The sequence below is a fragment of the Lissotriton helveticus genome, chromosome 2_2 (genome assembly GCF_964261635.1).
Source record: "Lissotriton helveticus chromosome 2_2, aLisHel1.1, whole genome shotgun sequence".
In the NCBI taxonomy this organism is placed as follows: Eukaryota; Metazoa; Chordata; class Amphibia; order Caudata; family Salamandridae; genus Lissotriton; species Lissotriton helveticus.
In genome coordinates this window covers 114,833,860-114,846,954 of record NC_136060.1, presented here as the reverse complement: position 1 = coordinate 114,846,954, position 13,095 = coordinate 114,833,860, and the positions used below count along the sequence as shown (strand labels likewise).

Genomic DNA, 13,095 nt, shown 5'->3' with positions numbered 1-13,095 from the left:
TCCACAATCGTACTCAAGGTCGTTACTGCATAAGCAGCAGTCACATCACCATTCTCCAATTTGAAGCAAGACCCGTCAACATACAACGTGCCATCTGGTTCTGACAACGGAGTGTCTTTTAGGTCGATTCGTCCTTTTGTTTCTTCCTCAGTTCTGAAACAACAGTCGTGTGGTTCGGGATCACTCGACTCTTCACTAGTCGGCAACAATGTTGCTGGATTCAATACATTGCATCTTTTGATCTGAATATGACTAGCTAACAGTGTCAGTTCATAACCTGATAATCTAGCACTGGTAAGGTGTTGTGTCTTGGTTCGGTTCATGAGTGTATCCACAGCATGAGGAACCATGACTACTAACATGTTGTTCATTACTAAACCAGCAGATTGTCGAATGGAAGCTGCAGCTGCGGCTGTAGCTCTCAAGCAACTAGGCAATGCTCTAGCTACTGGATCTAATGTTGATGAAAAATACGCACAAGGGCGTTGTTTATCACCGAATTTCTGCGTCAAAACACTCAATGCACAACCTTCTCTCTCGTGGACATAGAGCGTAAATGGCTTACTGTAGTCGGGTGTACCCAATACAGGTGCCGAACACAGTGCATTTCGTAACTCAGAAAAACTCTGCTGACATTCAGCAGACCATGGTACCGGACTCGGGACACCTTTCCCAGTCAAGGCTACCAATGGTTTTGCTAGAAGAGAAAAATTTGGGATCCATTGCCTACAATATGAGGTAATACCTAAAAAGGCACGTACTTCTCTCTGCGTGCTAGGAACATTCATCTGTGTAATTGCTTTTATTCTCTCTGGGGTCAACTTCCTTCCCTCCTTTGACAAGAGATGACCTAGGTAGGTCACTTCTTGGCAGCAGTATTGCATTTTTGAAGGTGACACCTTGTGATTCAAATCTGACAAGTGATGTAATAAAGAAATCGTAGCTGTTTTGCAAGTTTCCTTGTCATCGGCAGCCACTAGAAGATCATCGACATACTGTACTAAAGCAGAACCACTAGGAAGTACGAAGGAATCTAACTGGCTTTTTAATGCTTGACTGTAAATGGATGGGCTTTCACAATAACCTTGTGGAGCGCGTTTAAATCTAAAACTTCGTCCTCCTAGAGAGAAACCGAAGATATCTCTGCTTTCCTCGGCTATCGGAATGCTGAAAAAGGCATTTTTCAAGTCGACAACCGAAAACCATGCTGCTGTAGCAGGAATCAACGTTAACAATGCAGTAATGTCTGGAACCACAGGAAACTGTGGGATCACAATTTTGTTAACCTCTCTAAGATCAATTACGAACCTATATACTGGAGGCTTTGTAGGGTCAGTTCGTTTCAAAATAGGCAGTACAGGACTATTACAGACATTACCTCTAGTCTCTTCTACAACATCTTTCTTGATCAGGTCTTGTACTATCAGTAGGAGCGCACGCTCACCTTCACTAGAGATTCTGTATTGTGGAATTCGTGGAAGTTTGACATTTGCTTTCAAAGTTACTACATAGGGTGGAATTTCCAATAGACCTACATCATTAGGACCAGTCGCCCAAAGAGTATCAGGGAGTGAACGCAGCTCTGGTGGGAGCACATCCATCGACAAGTACATAGGGGAGATTATTCTTTTACCCAACGTAAGCTGTACACCTGCTGGAGAACAGTACAATGTCGCGTACAGGCGTTTTAACAAGTCTAAACCAAGCAGATTTTCGTTACAACCTGTCGTCAAAATCAGGGGTGCTTTCAATTGACGGGGTCCAACAGAAATAGACAAAGGACCAGAAACAGGGTTGTGAACAGGGGCGCCCGAAAAACCTACTGAAACGTTTGTTGAGCCAGACAAAGGTGCGCCAGGGAGTTTCGCATGTATGATAGAACTTTTTGCTGCACCAGTATCCAACAGAAACGGTTCGACTATACCTGATGTTGCTACCGCGACATAAGGCCCACTCTGATCTACTGGTACTGATACTACTCCCTCTCTTTGTCCATGGCTGTCCTAGTACTCACTTTGCTGAACTTCCTCACTAGTTTCATAATAGTCTTCAACATGATACTGTGGAGACCTATTCTGTTGGGCAGATTGTCCATTTCGCTGATCGAAATAATTAGAGGGGCGATCACTTGTCTGTGGAGGCATAGCACCTCGTCCTCGACCTCTAGAGTTTTGCATAGAACTACCACGACCTCTCTGAGCGGCCGCATCATTATTTTGCGCCCGAACTGGACAATCACTTTTGTAATGACCTTCCTTTTTGCAATAAGCACATTGATTCCATTGGTATTGTGGCCTTTGAAAATTATAATCCGTTCTTTGATATGACCCTTGCTGCATATTAGTTTGATTCATGCGAGGCGGATAAGCTTGCTGTAAAAGTACTTTAGTTTTTAAATCTTTCGTCTTTTTATCTGATTTTTCCTTCTCTTCTTTATCCCTATTTTCGTAGTACTGAGCAGTCGCAAGTATTTGCGCAGTCGTAGAGACAGCCCACGCACTTTCAGAATTCTTTAATTTACCACTAAGTTCTGGCAACAGATTGTGCACAAATTTATCAACAAATAATCTCTGGCCCCCTTCTGTGCTCATATCCTGACCACTATGATCTATGAAAGTCTCTTCGAATCTTGTGAAAAAGTCGGAGACGCTTTCGTCTTTCTTTTGTTTGCATGCGGATAATTTATCCCAGTTAACGCGTAATGCAGGCATTAAGGTTTTCATTAAATCGATTATTCTACCAGGCAAGTTAGCAATTAAAGGTTCAGGTTTGGAACCACCTATTTGTTGACCATCCGCTGCAGTTATAGCTGCCCAGTCACCACCTAGGGCAACTGGATGATTCTCTTTACGAATTTTAGCCCAAATTGGTTGCGGTACTACGTTACCAAATAGCAGATCTATGTCAGCAAGATTCAATACACAAGCGTCAACTGTTTGAGCCAACTCTTTGTAGTACCCTGCAGGATTTTTACGCGGATCTGGCAAGGCCTGTTTTACTGCTAACACTTCAGCTCGTTTCCATGGAATATGTATCCAGACTCTCTGGAATTGGGCCGGAGCGGCTGCAATACCAAGCGGTGCATTAGCTTGCACAGCTTCGCGCCAAATTGGTGGAACCTCTCTCATTGGATATTGACGATTTCGTTTCGTACTACGTTTCTCTAACTCTCTCGGTGAAAGAAGGGATGAGTCGGATCTATAACTTAAAATTAGTTCCATCGCTTCTTTTATATTTTGACCAACTATCATACCTGTAGCAAACTCTTTCTGAACATTAATTAATTCTCCTAAATTTGATTCAGGGTCATCCTCTTCCAATTCCTCACGTAGAAGGAAACACATTTCATCGAACACATATCGTTGTGTCGGTTCGTTCCATTGCATAAATGTATCTAATACATTTTGTACATTATATCTTCCAACTTTCGAAACCCATCTAAGGGCAGTGGAATCTAGTATTCCTCTTTCTTCAGTACTGGGAAGCTGACTACGTCTCTGCACAGAGTCAGAGGTAGGAGTCTTAATCAGAGTTTTATAGAAGGGAGATAGAATATTAGAGACAGAATCAGTGATTCTTCGTCGAACAGAAATCGGAGTCATAATACTTGCAGAGGCAGTGAATAGAGTAGTAGTTGGAATAGATAGATCAGGAACAGTAGGAGTAGCAGGCAAGATAGCTTGTGAAGTAGCAGGTGTGAGTGACACAGGCATAGGAAAAGAAGCCGGCAACCCTAGAAGAGGGGTTGTCGAAGGAACATTAATATTGACCACAGGAGGTACAGGAACTAGATTCAGGGGAGCGGGAACAGGGACACCAGGTTGTCCAGCAACCGGTAATTGAACATTCGGTATAGGTGGAGCCGTAGCACCTTGTGCATACGGTGGGGGTGATCGTAACAAGTAAGACAAAAGGGGATCCTTTTCAGGGTCCTCTACTGTCTTAGCCGTACTCGATGGCAAAGCAGGATAGCACTTGTCTATCGCTAAATTACGCTCTCTATCGGCCACCTCCATCGCTTTCTCAGACTCGTTGAGTTGCAGCTGCCTAGCAGACTGTTCTAAAGTCAACTCTTGCTCTTTCTGTTCTTTCTTCAACTTTTTAATTTCTCTCTGTTTAGATTCTTTTCGCCAATAACGGAAAGAATCAAACATTGCCGGCCGGGCTTTCTTCTTAAACAACCTTCTTTCTAGATTATCGAGAATTTCAGGTTCAAAACTACCATGTAGTGGCCAACTAAGGACACCGTCTTTCTCTGTGTAGCGGATCCATACCTCATTATAAGAGATAGGGCCCACACCAAATTTGCAATATAGATCATAAAGGGGAGTTCCAATCGGAGGAACCAAACACGAGTCCTCCAACCGGGAATCACTGTTGCAACTAAAACAAGACAACATACAATTTTTCCGACTTACCATTTTATAATCCGGAACACAAGACAAACAAGACACAAACAGAAAAGATGCGCACTCGGACCACGAACTTAGGCCTACCAGAACTGACAAATGTATCGATACCTGAACTGAACAGAATGATTATCGTAACCAGAATAACCAGTGATAATCTTACAGAACTGAACTGAACTGAGAACTAAAAGGATTATCCAAACAGGAGCAACCCTCACAAAATAACCAACTAGCAACCACTAAATACTTAACTGAGGCACTGAAGACGTCACCAAGGAGAAACCCGTCACGTTTCGCCGTACTGAGGACTGCACCTCGGGTCCAAGACAGGGCGACGGTCAAGGCAACGGAGCACTGCAGCCGTCTGAACGGGAACCCTCGTGGAAGAGGACGTCGGGGCCACTTTTGCGATATGCCGGGATCGATGAAGTGGGGCGCCTCCCTCTGAAATCTTCACACGAAGCTCCTCGAACTCTTCAGGCTTTTGGACCGGTACCGAATGACGTCGCCCCACGTTGGGCGCCAAATGGAGTTCTGGACTTTTTGGTTCCGTCCAGAGGTGTCAGGGACAACACCCGAAGACCCCGGAGTTCAACCTGTCTTGGTACACAAACAAACAGAAACACGGGCTTCTCGATGGTGGCGTCAAAGACCAAAGGTTTATTACTGCAGGGACACAGAAGTCACAGAAACTACACATGGGCAGTATCTAGGAGCCTGTTCGATTTGTACAAAGAGGATTGCTCCTTATATACTAAATATTGGGCTTCAGGCAAATTCTTTACATGTTACCACAGTTCTAAACATTTGTGTCTTAAACAATAAATATTTGGCGTTGCACAGGAATCGTCAACAGTATCTGATGTCAAAACATTACGAATGAGGGGTTCCCACTAGTCCATCATAATCCCATGTCAATTCTTCATTCAAGACCCGGACCGCCTCATCGTAAATTTCGTTACCTCCCCCTAATAAAGGCCCAGAAGGAAAGGAGCAGAGCCAGGTGTAGAAGATAGAAAGACAGGATAAGAAATGTTTGTGGGTCGTAAATGGGCACGGTTACCAGCTTCGGCCGCCTAATCATGATCAGGCCAACGAACACAAGAACCAGTATAGCAGGACTGGCCTCAGGCTGGGGAGGCAGTTCTTGCCGAGTCATGCTGCTACAGTGTTGCTGGCCTAAGGTGCACGTGTCACTAGCAAGGTGAATTGCCGGTTAAAGCCTACGTGTCCTTTAATGAAAAAGAGATCATTGCGTGTCTATTGACTATGTAAGGGCAAGGAAAACAAAATGGCTTCCGTGATCTAAGATGGATGCCATGGGTAAATCACAAATGTGTTGGTAACAGGAGTGCTCTTGCTCGTAGCATAGCGAAAACACCAGGATATACTAAATGGATCATTTGCGGTTCACTGATACCAAAATTATGTATTTACGACAATGTTATAAACACGAGTAAAATCGTCACGGAACCTCAAGGCGTTACACTGGCTCTGGATATTTTCAGGCAGTACCCCTGTGTAAAGGTTGGTGGCGCCATGTAGTTCTGTGCCAATGTCATTCAGCTCTGGAAGTTACGTGGGGAACCGCACACAAGTGCCACCCTTGTGAGCTGACGTCAGTTGCTTTCTACTTTGTCTGCGCCCCCAGACGGACAGCCAAAGAGCAGATTGGTCCTGACCAGAGTGCGGATCTCTAGACTTGGGACCTTTTTAGACGGAAAAGAGTCCAGTTACCAGAATGGGGAGACAGGAAAGTTGCGAGGAATCTGCATTTAGACAGAGTATCAACCAGAAAGAGGGTTACCAAAGGTAAGTAACGTGTTCTTCTGATGGATACGTCTGACTATGGATTTGTCACCTTTTGAATAGATACCAAAGCAGTACCTTCAAAGTGGTGGGTGCGTGAACTGGCTCAAACCAAAAAGTCCTTCGGAGCTGAGCAGGCAAAGTGGTCTTATTGTTGGACCTATCTGTTCAAATAGTAGTTCTTTGTGAATGTCTGGAGTGATGGCCATGTAGTAGCCTGGCAAATGTCCAGGACAGGCACTCTGCGTTCCAATGCAATACTAGCAGCCTAGGCTCAAGCCATTTGGGGGCTGCTTCTTAGCCAGTGCATAGCAGATTTTGATGCAGAGAAAATCCAGCGAAAAAATTGTCATTTTGTACACTCCTCTGCCCATTTCCATTCTAGAGAATCGAACAAAAGCTGATCATCTAAACGATGTTCATGGGTACTGTTAATGTAAAGGCAGAGGGCTCTTCAGAGATCCAGTTGATGGAGGCACTCTACCTTCTTAGAGGAGTGAGGTAGAGCAAAGAATGCCAGGAGAGTGACTATTTTCCCAATGTGAAAAAAGGAGTGACCACTTCCAGGAGAAAGGAGGCTCTGGTCCTCAGCACCTGCTTGTCCTGAAAGAATGTTGTGTTCTGCAGGTAAACTGACAGGGCTTGTAGCTCACGGACATAGCCTTGCCTATGTTATGGTGAACCTTAGCAAACATACTGAGGATAGAGATCACTTCAGATTAGTAAGAAAATGACATTCATATTTGATTAAATATATCAATGCACATTGTGCTATGAGTGATGAGAGAGATATTGTTGTGATAGAAATACAAGATTATGTTTGTTTTCACAGTTGGTATTTTAAGGCAGCGCTTTAATTTGTGCAGCTGACCATACAAACTGACATCACGGGGAACCCTTCATCTTTGAGAACGCTGAACAACCAGATCGCTGGGTGTGGGAAAGGAAGTGGGAAGGGCAATGAGGGACTATGTTTGGCTTTCTGGAAAGCCGTTGTTACAGTGCACTGCTCACTCTGTCATCTGAAGGTCCACCATGAGAGATGACTTTGGTAAAAGTAAAGGTGCTGCTCCATGTTCCAGAAGGGAAATCAGTAGCTTTATGAGTGCTTCTCGTCCTCACAGGTTGCCCAACAGTTCCATGGGCAGTAGGTCTTGCTTTCCTGCTCACCCTCCTAGTGTGCGTTTTCATACCTAACTTCCTTGCAGATGCATGTTGTGCCTTCAATGTAATTCATTTATGCTTCTCGGACTATGCATTGAAATAATAGCAAAAACACATAAAAGAGAATCCCCATCCATAATTAGAACTCTACAGCTCCTGTTTCATTGGATTGTCCGGAACCTTAAAGAGGAAACAATCCACCTTGTATGACTGACATATTCAACAATGAATAGCTACAATGAAGGATAATTCAAAATGTAAAAAAGAAGTGGCTGAGTGATGCTGACATATTACCCCTTGTGGAAGCTGTCTCTGCCACGCCCACACAAAAGAGGTGAAACCAAACGCTCCCGTTTTTGACCTCCTGTTGAGTCCCCTTCCTATGCCAGTCTCAATGTAGCGACTTTTGTTAAAAAATGTTATTTGTTTTTTTTATCTGTACTGTTTTTTCATTAAAAGGGGACTGCAAGCAGGTGGGGTCACAAATTGAATGGGTGCGAATAGTTAGTACCTGTTGCAAAGGTGTATGCATTTGAGATGGGTTTGATACTGCTAATTATTCTTTTAGTCAACTGAATTTTGCAAATAGGCTGAGCCAGTACACTCATAACAAACACAAGGTAAAAGAACTGCACTATGCACTGGGGGCATTACAAATGGAACCGCTGCCTATCTGGCTGACAAACTAACCGCCTATGAAACAACTGGAGCTTGGACACCCCATGATGGAGACAATAAAATAAAGAAAGAAAAAACAGGAAAAACAATCATTCTCCACCACGGACCCATGATCTGGAACATTATCCACTAATGATCAGAACTGCGCCAAGCCTCCTCCAATCAAGGAAAAAGCTGAAGACTCACTTCTTCAATGAGCTCTACATATCTCTTCTACCTTAGGAAATTTACCTCCTTCTAAGGTCAACTGTAGCTCCCTCTCCTCCAGGCTAGAAACAAGCATCAATTGTAATCGAGGGCGCTGGATCTCAGCAGGATCTCTGAAACGTTCGGTTCTGTCAAGGTTGGGCTTGTGCTCACTGCCACACAAGTTAAAAAGCCATTTGCTCAGGTCTGTTTTCTCTAATAGACTGTGTTGTCGACTCAATGGGACCCAGGGGGACCTCGGCGCGAGCCGGTGTCCCCCTGGGAGGTTTCACACGGTGGAACAATCCCCCTAGTGCGATTGGGCAAGGCGGAGGATAGGGGCTGGATTAGGGGAGGGTATTTGGGGAAGTCGGTGGGCGGGAATGACGTCACTGGGGAAGGCGTTTGCCGGTGTGTGGCGACGTTTGTTTGTCCCACCCACCCTCCCTCTTTTTTAATTTAATTTTTTATTTATTTTGTTTTTTATAAAAAAAAGAAAATCTCATCACTTTAAGACAGGTTACAGTGATCCTTTTGTTGTTTATAAGTTTTTAGGCGCTTTGTGGGGGGGTCTGGATAGTCTAGAGCGGGCTTATCCTTTCCCTCTGGGGGTGGGGGGAGGGTAGGAGGGAACATGGTTATGGAAATATAATGAGGAGAGAAAGAAAATGTTGGGTTTGTACAGTATTGGGGTTTTTTATTAAGTTTTGTTGGGAATGTTTTGGATATATATTTATGGGGCGAAAATGTTTGAGAAAATGTGTCAATGTGTTTCTTTCTCTCGTATCAAGTTCAAGTAAAGGATTATCTGTTTTGACTGTCTTAATAAAAAGTGACCTTTTTTGCTAAGTTTATTAAGGTGTGGATTGCTCTTATTGTGCGAACATAAAGTGGTTTCAGCTGGGTTAAATTGTCCCCGGCAGCTTGAGAGACTGTTTAGGCTTCCAAGGTTCGGCCGAAATGTGTAAAACCACGAGATTTAGCGGCCATCTTGAGTAGAGCCTGGCTTTTGAAGTGACGCCATGCCCTGTCCTGGCCGTCAGGCGATGCTGATCCAGCATGGCAGTAGTAACGTGCAGGAGAGCTCTTGGAGACTCAAGTCTGTTCAGTCAGATTTGGATTTAAATACAGGCTGAAGACTACAATCAAGCGTGTAGGTGGGGAATCCATCGTTTCAAGGGAAGATCCGGACCCAGTGAGAACACCGATCATTGACATGGAAGGAAGACTGGAAGGAAGACTTGACAGTGTTGTTTTTTCTAAGTCTTGCTAAAATACATAGTAAATGTTGAATGATTACATTAAGGATCGAAAGGAAAGGAGTTCTCTTTGGGGAAGAATGTTGGCCCACAATCACGACCAGTTAATGAGTACTTTACAATTTATGTCGCAGGTTAATTGACAATAGAAAGACAGTAAAAGATGTTGTAGAGAAGGTTTGATGAAAGACCACAGTTAGAAGAAGAGCTTTGTGATTGTAACAAACAACATTAGGTCTTCAGTCTGATTTTAAAATGACTATACACTGACAAAAAAACTGAGACCTGTACAAGTGTGTGAATTCCCAATATGGGTGGTAAGGTTGCAGTGTTGATTATACCACTGATAAAAGATTCAGAATAACTGTAGTTTATCAATACATGGTTTTAGTTTAACCAGGGTTCTACTTCATTCTACTTCATTCTCATTCTTGGTCATGGAGTTGCTGCATAAGAGTAATACTTTCTCCATTTTGTGTTTCTGTGTACACTTAGGAGAAGACTTTCTTTAAATGACATTAAAGAGTATACTGCAAATGTTGAAATCATCAGTAACAACATTTACCTTGTCAAGAGAATTTACTCCCTTGCATCCCTACCCTAACCCACTCTCCCTGTATCTTGTATCCCATTGGTTTCCAATATGTAGTCCTTGGACCCCCATGGGTCGATGACACATTCCTAGCGGGTCCGAGGTCTTGAGGGCCTACCCAAGCCTTCTCTCATAATTTAAGGCATTGGGATCAGCTACTGGATAAGGAAATGCCCATGTGCCCTCACAGCACACAAGAGCTGTGAATGACAATGCAGGGGGGCTAAAAGAAAATCAGACCAATCATCATTCAGCCTTAGGTGCAAGCTGAAGGGTGATCGACCTTATTTTATTATCTGTCTCCGAGTTGCATTGGCACTGTAGTGCTGGTCTGGTATCCACTTGTGTGTAGGTGTGTGTGTTTGGGCCCAGAGCATTTTGATGCCCCAGTTTCCTCTCCACTTCTGGCTACGTGTTGCCCGCAAGCAGAAGCGCTGTGCCTCTTGTTATTTGAGGCTGAACAGCGTTGGGGGAGCTCAATGTCTGGGCTGGCAGGAAGGCATTTTTCCAGCTGGAGGCTCTCAACAGAAACAAGTGAGTGTTTTTATATTTGTCACTTCATCGGAAGATCTTGCGGAGCATGCGAAGGGTGTGAAAGCATGATGAGGAGACGGCGTTGACTTGTCTGGTCATCGAGAGGGAGGAGTCCAGGATGAAGCCCAGGTTGCGTGCGGGGTCTGTTGGCTTGGGAGTGGTGCCCAGGGCGGGGGGCCACCAGGAGTCGTCCCAGGCGGAGGGCGATGGTCCCAGGATGAGGACTTCCGTCTTGTCTGAGTTCAGTTTCAGGCGGCTGTTCTTCATCCATTCGGCGACGTCTTTCATCCCTTCGTGTAGGCTAGTTCTGGCGGTGTCGGAGTCTCTGGTGAGGGAGAGGATCAGCTGGGTGTCGTCGGCGTAGGAGATGATGTTGAGGTTGTGTTGGCGTGCGATGGCTGCAAGAGGTCTCATGTAGACGTTGAAGAGGGTGGGGCAGAGTGATGATCCTTGCGGAACGCCGGAGATGACTTCGGTGGCCTTGGAACGAAACGGGGGGAGGCGGACTCTCTGTGTTCTTCCGGCGAGGAACGAGATGATCCACTCCAGTGCCTTCTCTTGGATGCCGATGTTGCTGAGGCGTTGTACTAGGGTGCGGTGGCAGACAGTGTCGAACGCTGCAGAGAGGTCCAGGAGGATGAGTGCCGCTGTTTCCCCGTTGTCGAGCAGGGCTCGGATGTCGTCGGTGGCTGCGATGAGGGCGGTCTCGGTGCTATGGTTGGCTCTGAAACCGGACTGCGAGGGGTCGAGGGATCTGTTCGTCTCAAGGAAGGCGGCAAGCTGTCTGTTGACGATCTTCTCGATGACTTTGGCAGGAAAAGGGAGGAGCGAGATGGGGCGGAAGTTCTTGAGGTCGGTGGGGTCCGCTGTTGGTTTCTTCAGGAGGGCGCTGAGCTCGGCATGCTTCCAGCTCTCCGGGAAGGTGGCGGTGTTGAAGGAGGTGTTGATGATGTTCCGGAGTTGGGGTGCAATGGTGGAGTCGGCCTTGTTGAAGACGTGGTGGGGGCAGGGGTCGTTTGGAGATCCGGAGTGGATGGTGTTCATCGTGCGGGCTGTATTGTCGGTGGTCACCGTGGTCCAGGTGCGGAGGGAGGCGGTGGGGGGCGTTGGTTCGACGGTTGGGTGCGTGGATGGTGCGCCGAAGCAGTTGTGGATGTCGGCGATCTTGTGGTGGAAGAACGAGGCGAGAGAGTCGCAGAGATCTTGTGAAGGAGTGATGTTGTTGTTGCCGGTGCTGGGTTGGAGAACTCCTTGACGATGCTGAAGAGTTACTTGCTGTTGTGGGTGCTGTTGTCTAGTCGTTCCTTCAGTGATTTCTTCTTGGTGGTGCGGATAAGCTGGTGGTGCTTGCGGGTGGCGTGCTTGAGGGCGGTCATGTTGTCAGTGGTCTTGTCGAGGTGCCAGGCTTTCTCGAGGCTTTCTCGAGGCTTTCTCGAGGGTGCGGCAGGTCCTTGAGTTCGTCGGTGAACCAGGAGGCTTTCTTGCTTCTAGGTCTGCTGGGAGGGTTCTTCAGTGGTGCGAGGTCGTCGGCGCAGGCGGTCAGCCACTGCGTGAAGTTGCGGGCTGCTTCGTTGGGGTCCGTTGTGCTGGCGGGTGGGTTCTGGCTGAGGGAGGTGGTGAGCTGGTCGGCTGTGATCTTGCTCCAGCTCCTGTGAGGAACCTGTTGCGGGTAGTGGTGGGTACGCATTTGGGACCTGACACCACATGCCAGCAAAATTATTAGTACATTTATTTCTCTTAGGTGTAACATTAAACTATTAGGTCGAACGTTGATAGTTCAAAATTTACATGAATAACTCAGTAATGGCGCCCTAATATCCTAACCATTTGTCTGATTATTCCATGAAAATATCACTTCCTGATTGCAGGATAATAGAGTTATTTCCACAATCCAAAGATCACTATTTGAAACTAAAGAGCTTTCCAATATTCTTTGAATATGATTTACTGGAAATCACTAGAGTTTGAGAAAACTCCCTCTATTCTCCTCTAAACAAGGTTAAATATGTTTTTTTAATAAAGTGAGGCTTTACTGTGAATAGTTTTTAAAGAAAGAACTAACAAAATAATATGAAAAAAGACTAGCTGTTAAAAACAATTATCATATATCTTGACTATGTGATTATATTGTAAAAAAGGTTATGATGTTTACATACGGGAAATGATTTCTATCACACTTCGGTATTCACAGACATATTAGCTGGTGTTATAAAGCAGTTGTGTTTTTGAATGCTTTTTTGTTCAGTACATTTATATGTTATTGTACCTGTACAGTTCAATAGCTCTTTCATCCTCTTCATCAAACTCATCTTCAGCTTCTTTTAAATCCTGAAGAGTCATTTTTTCATGAGGTTTGACTGCAGGACAAATAACGATAACAGTATAATGTGCCATTTTGTCTTTAAATATAACACACAGATTCTAGAATTCTGTGCAGTCTCTGATGCTCAACAAAATATGTTTT

General features: G+C 45.1%; 1 protein-coding gene across 4 annotated transcripts in view; it reads right to left on the bottom strand.

Moving 5' to 3' along the window:
• Positions 1–13,095, bottom strand: part of PDCL2 (phosducin like 2) — a 474,415-nt gene that overhangs the window by 331,906 nt on the left and 129,414 nt on the right. For all 4 annotated transcript variants that reach the window (XM_078678175.1, XM_078678173.1, XM_078678174.1 and 1 more), the window contains one exon: positions 12,898–12,988. In XM_078678175.1, coding sequence (XP_078534301.1) covers positions 12,898–12,988 — 91 coding nt within the window. The remainder of the gene's footprint in view (positions 1–12,897; positions 12,989–13,095) is intronic.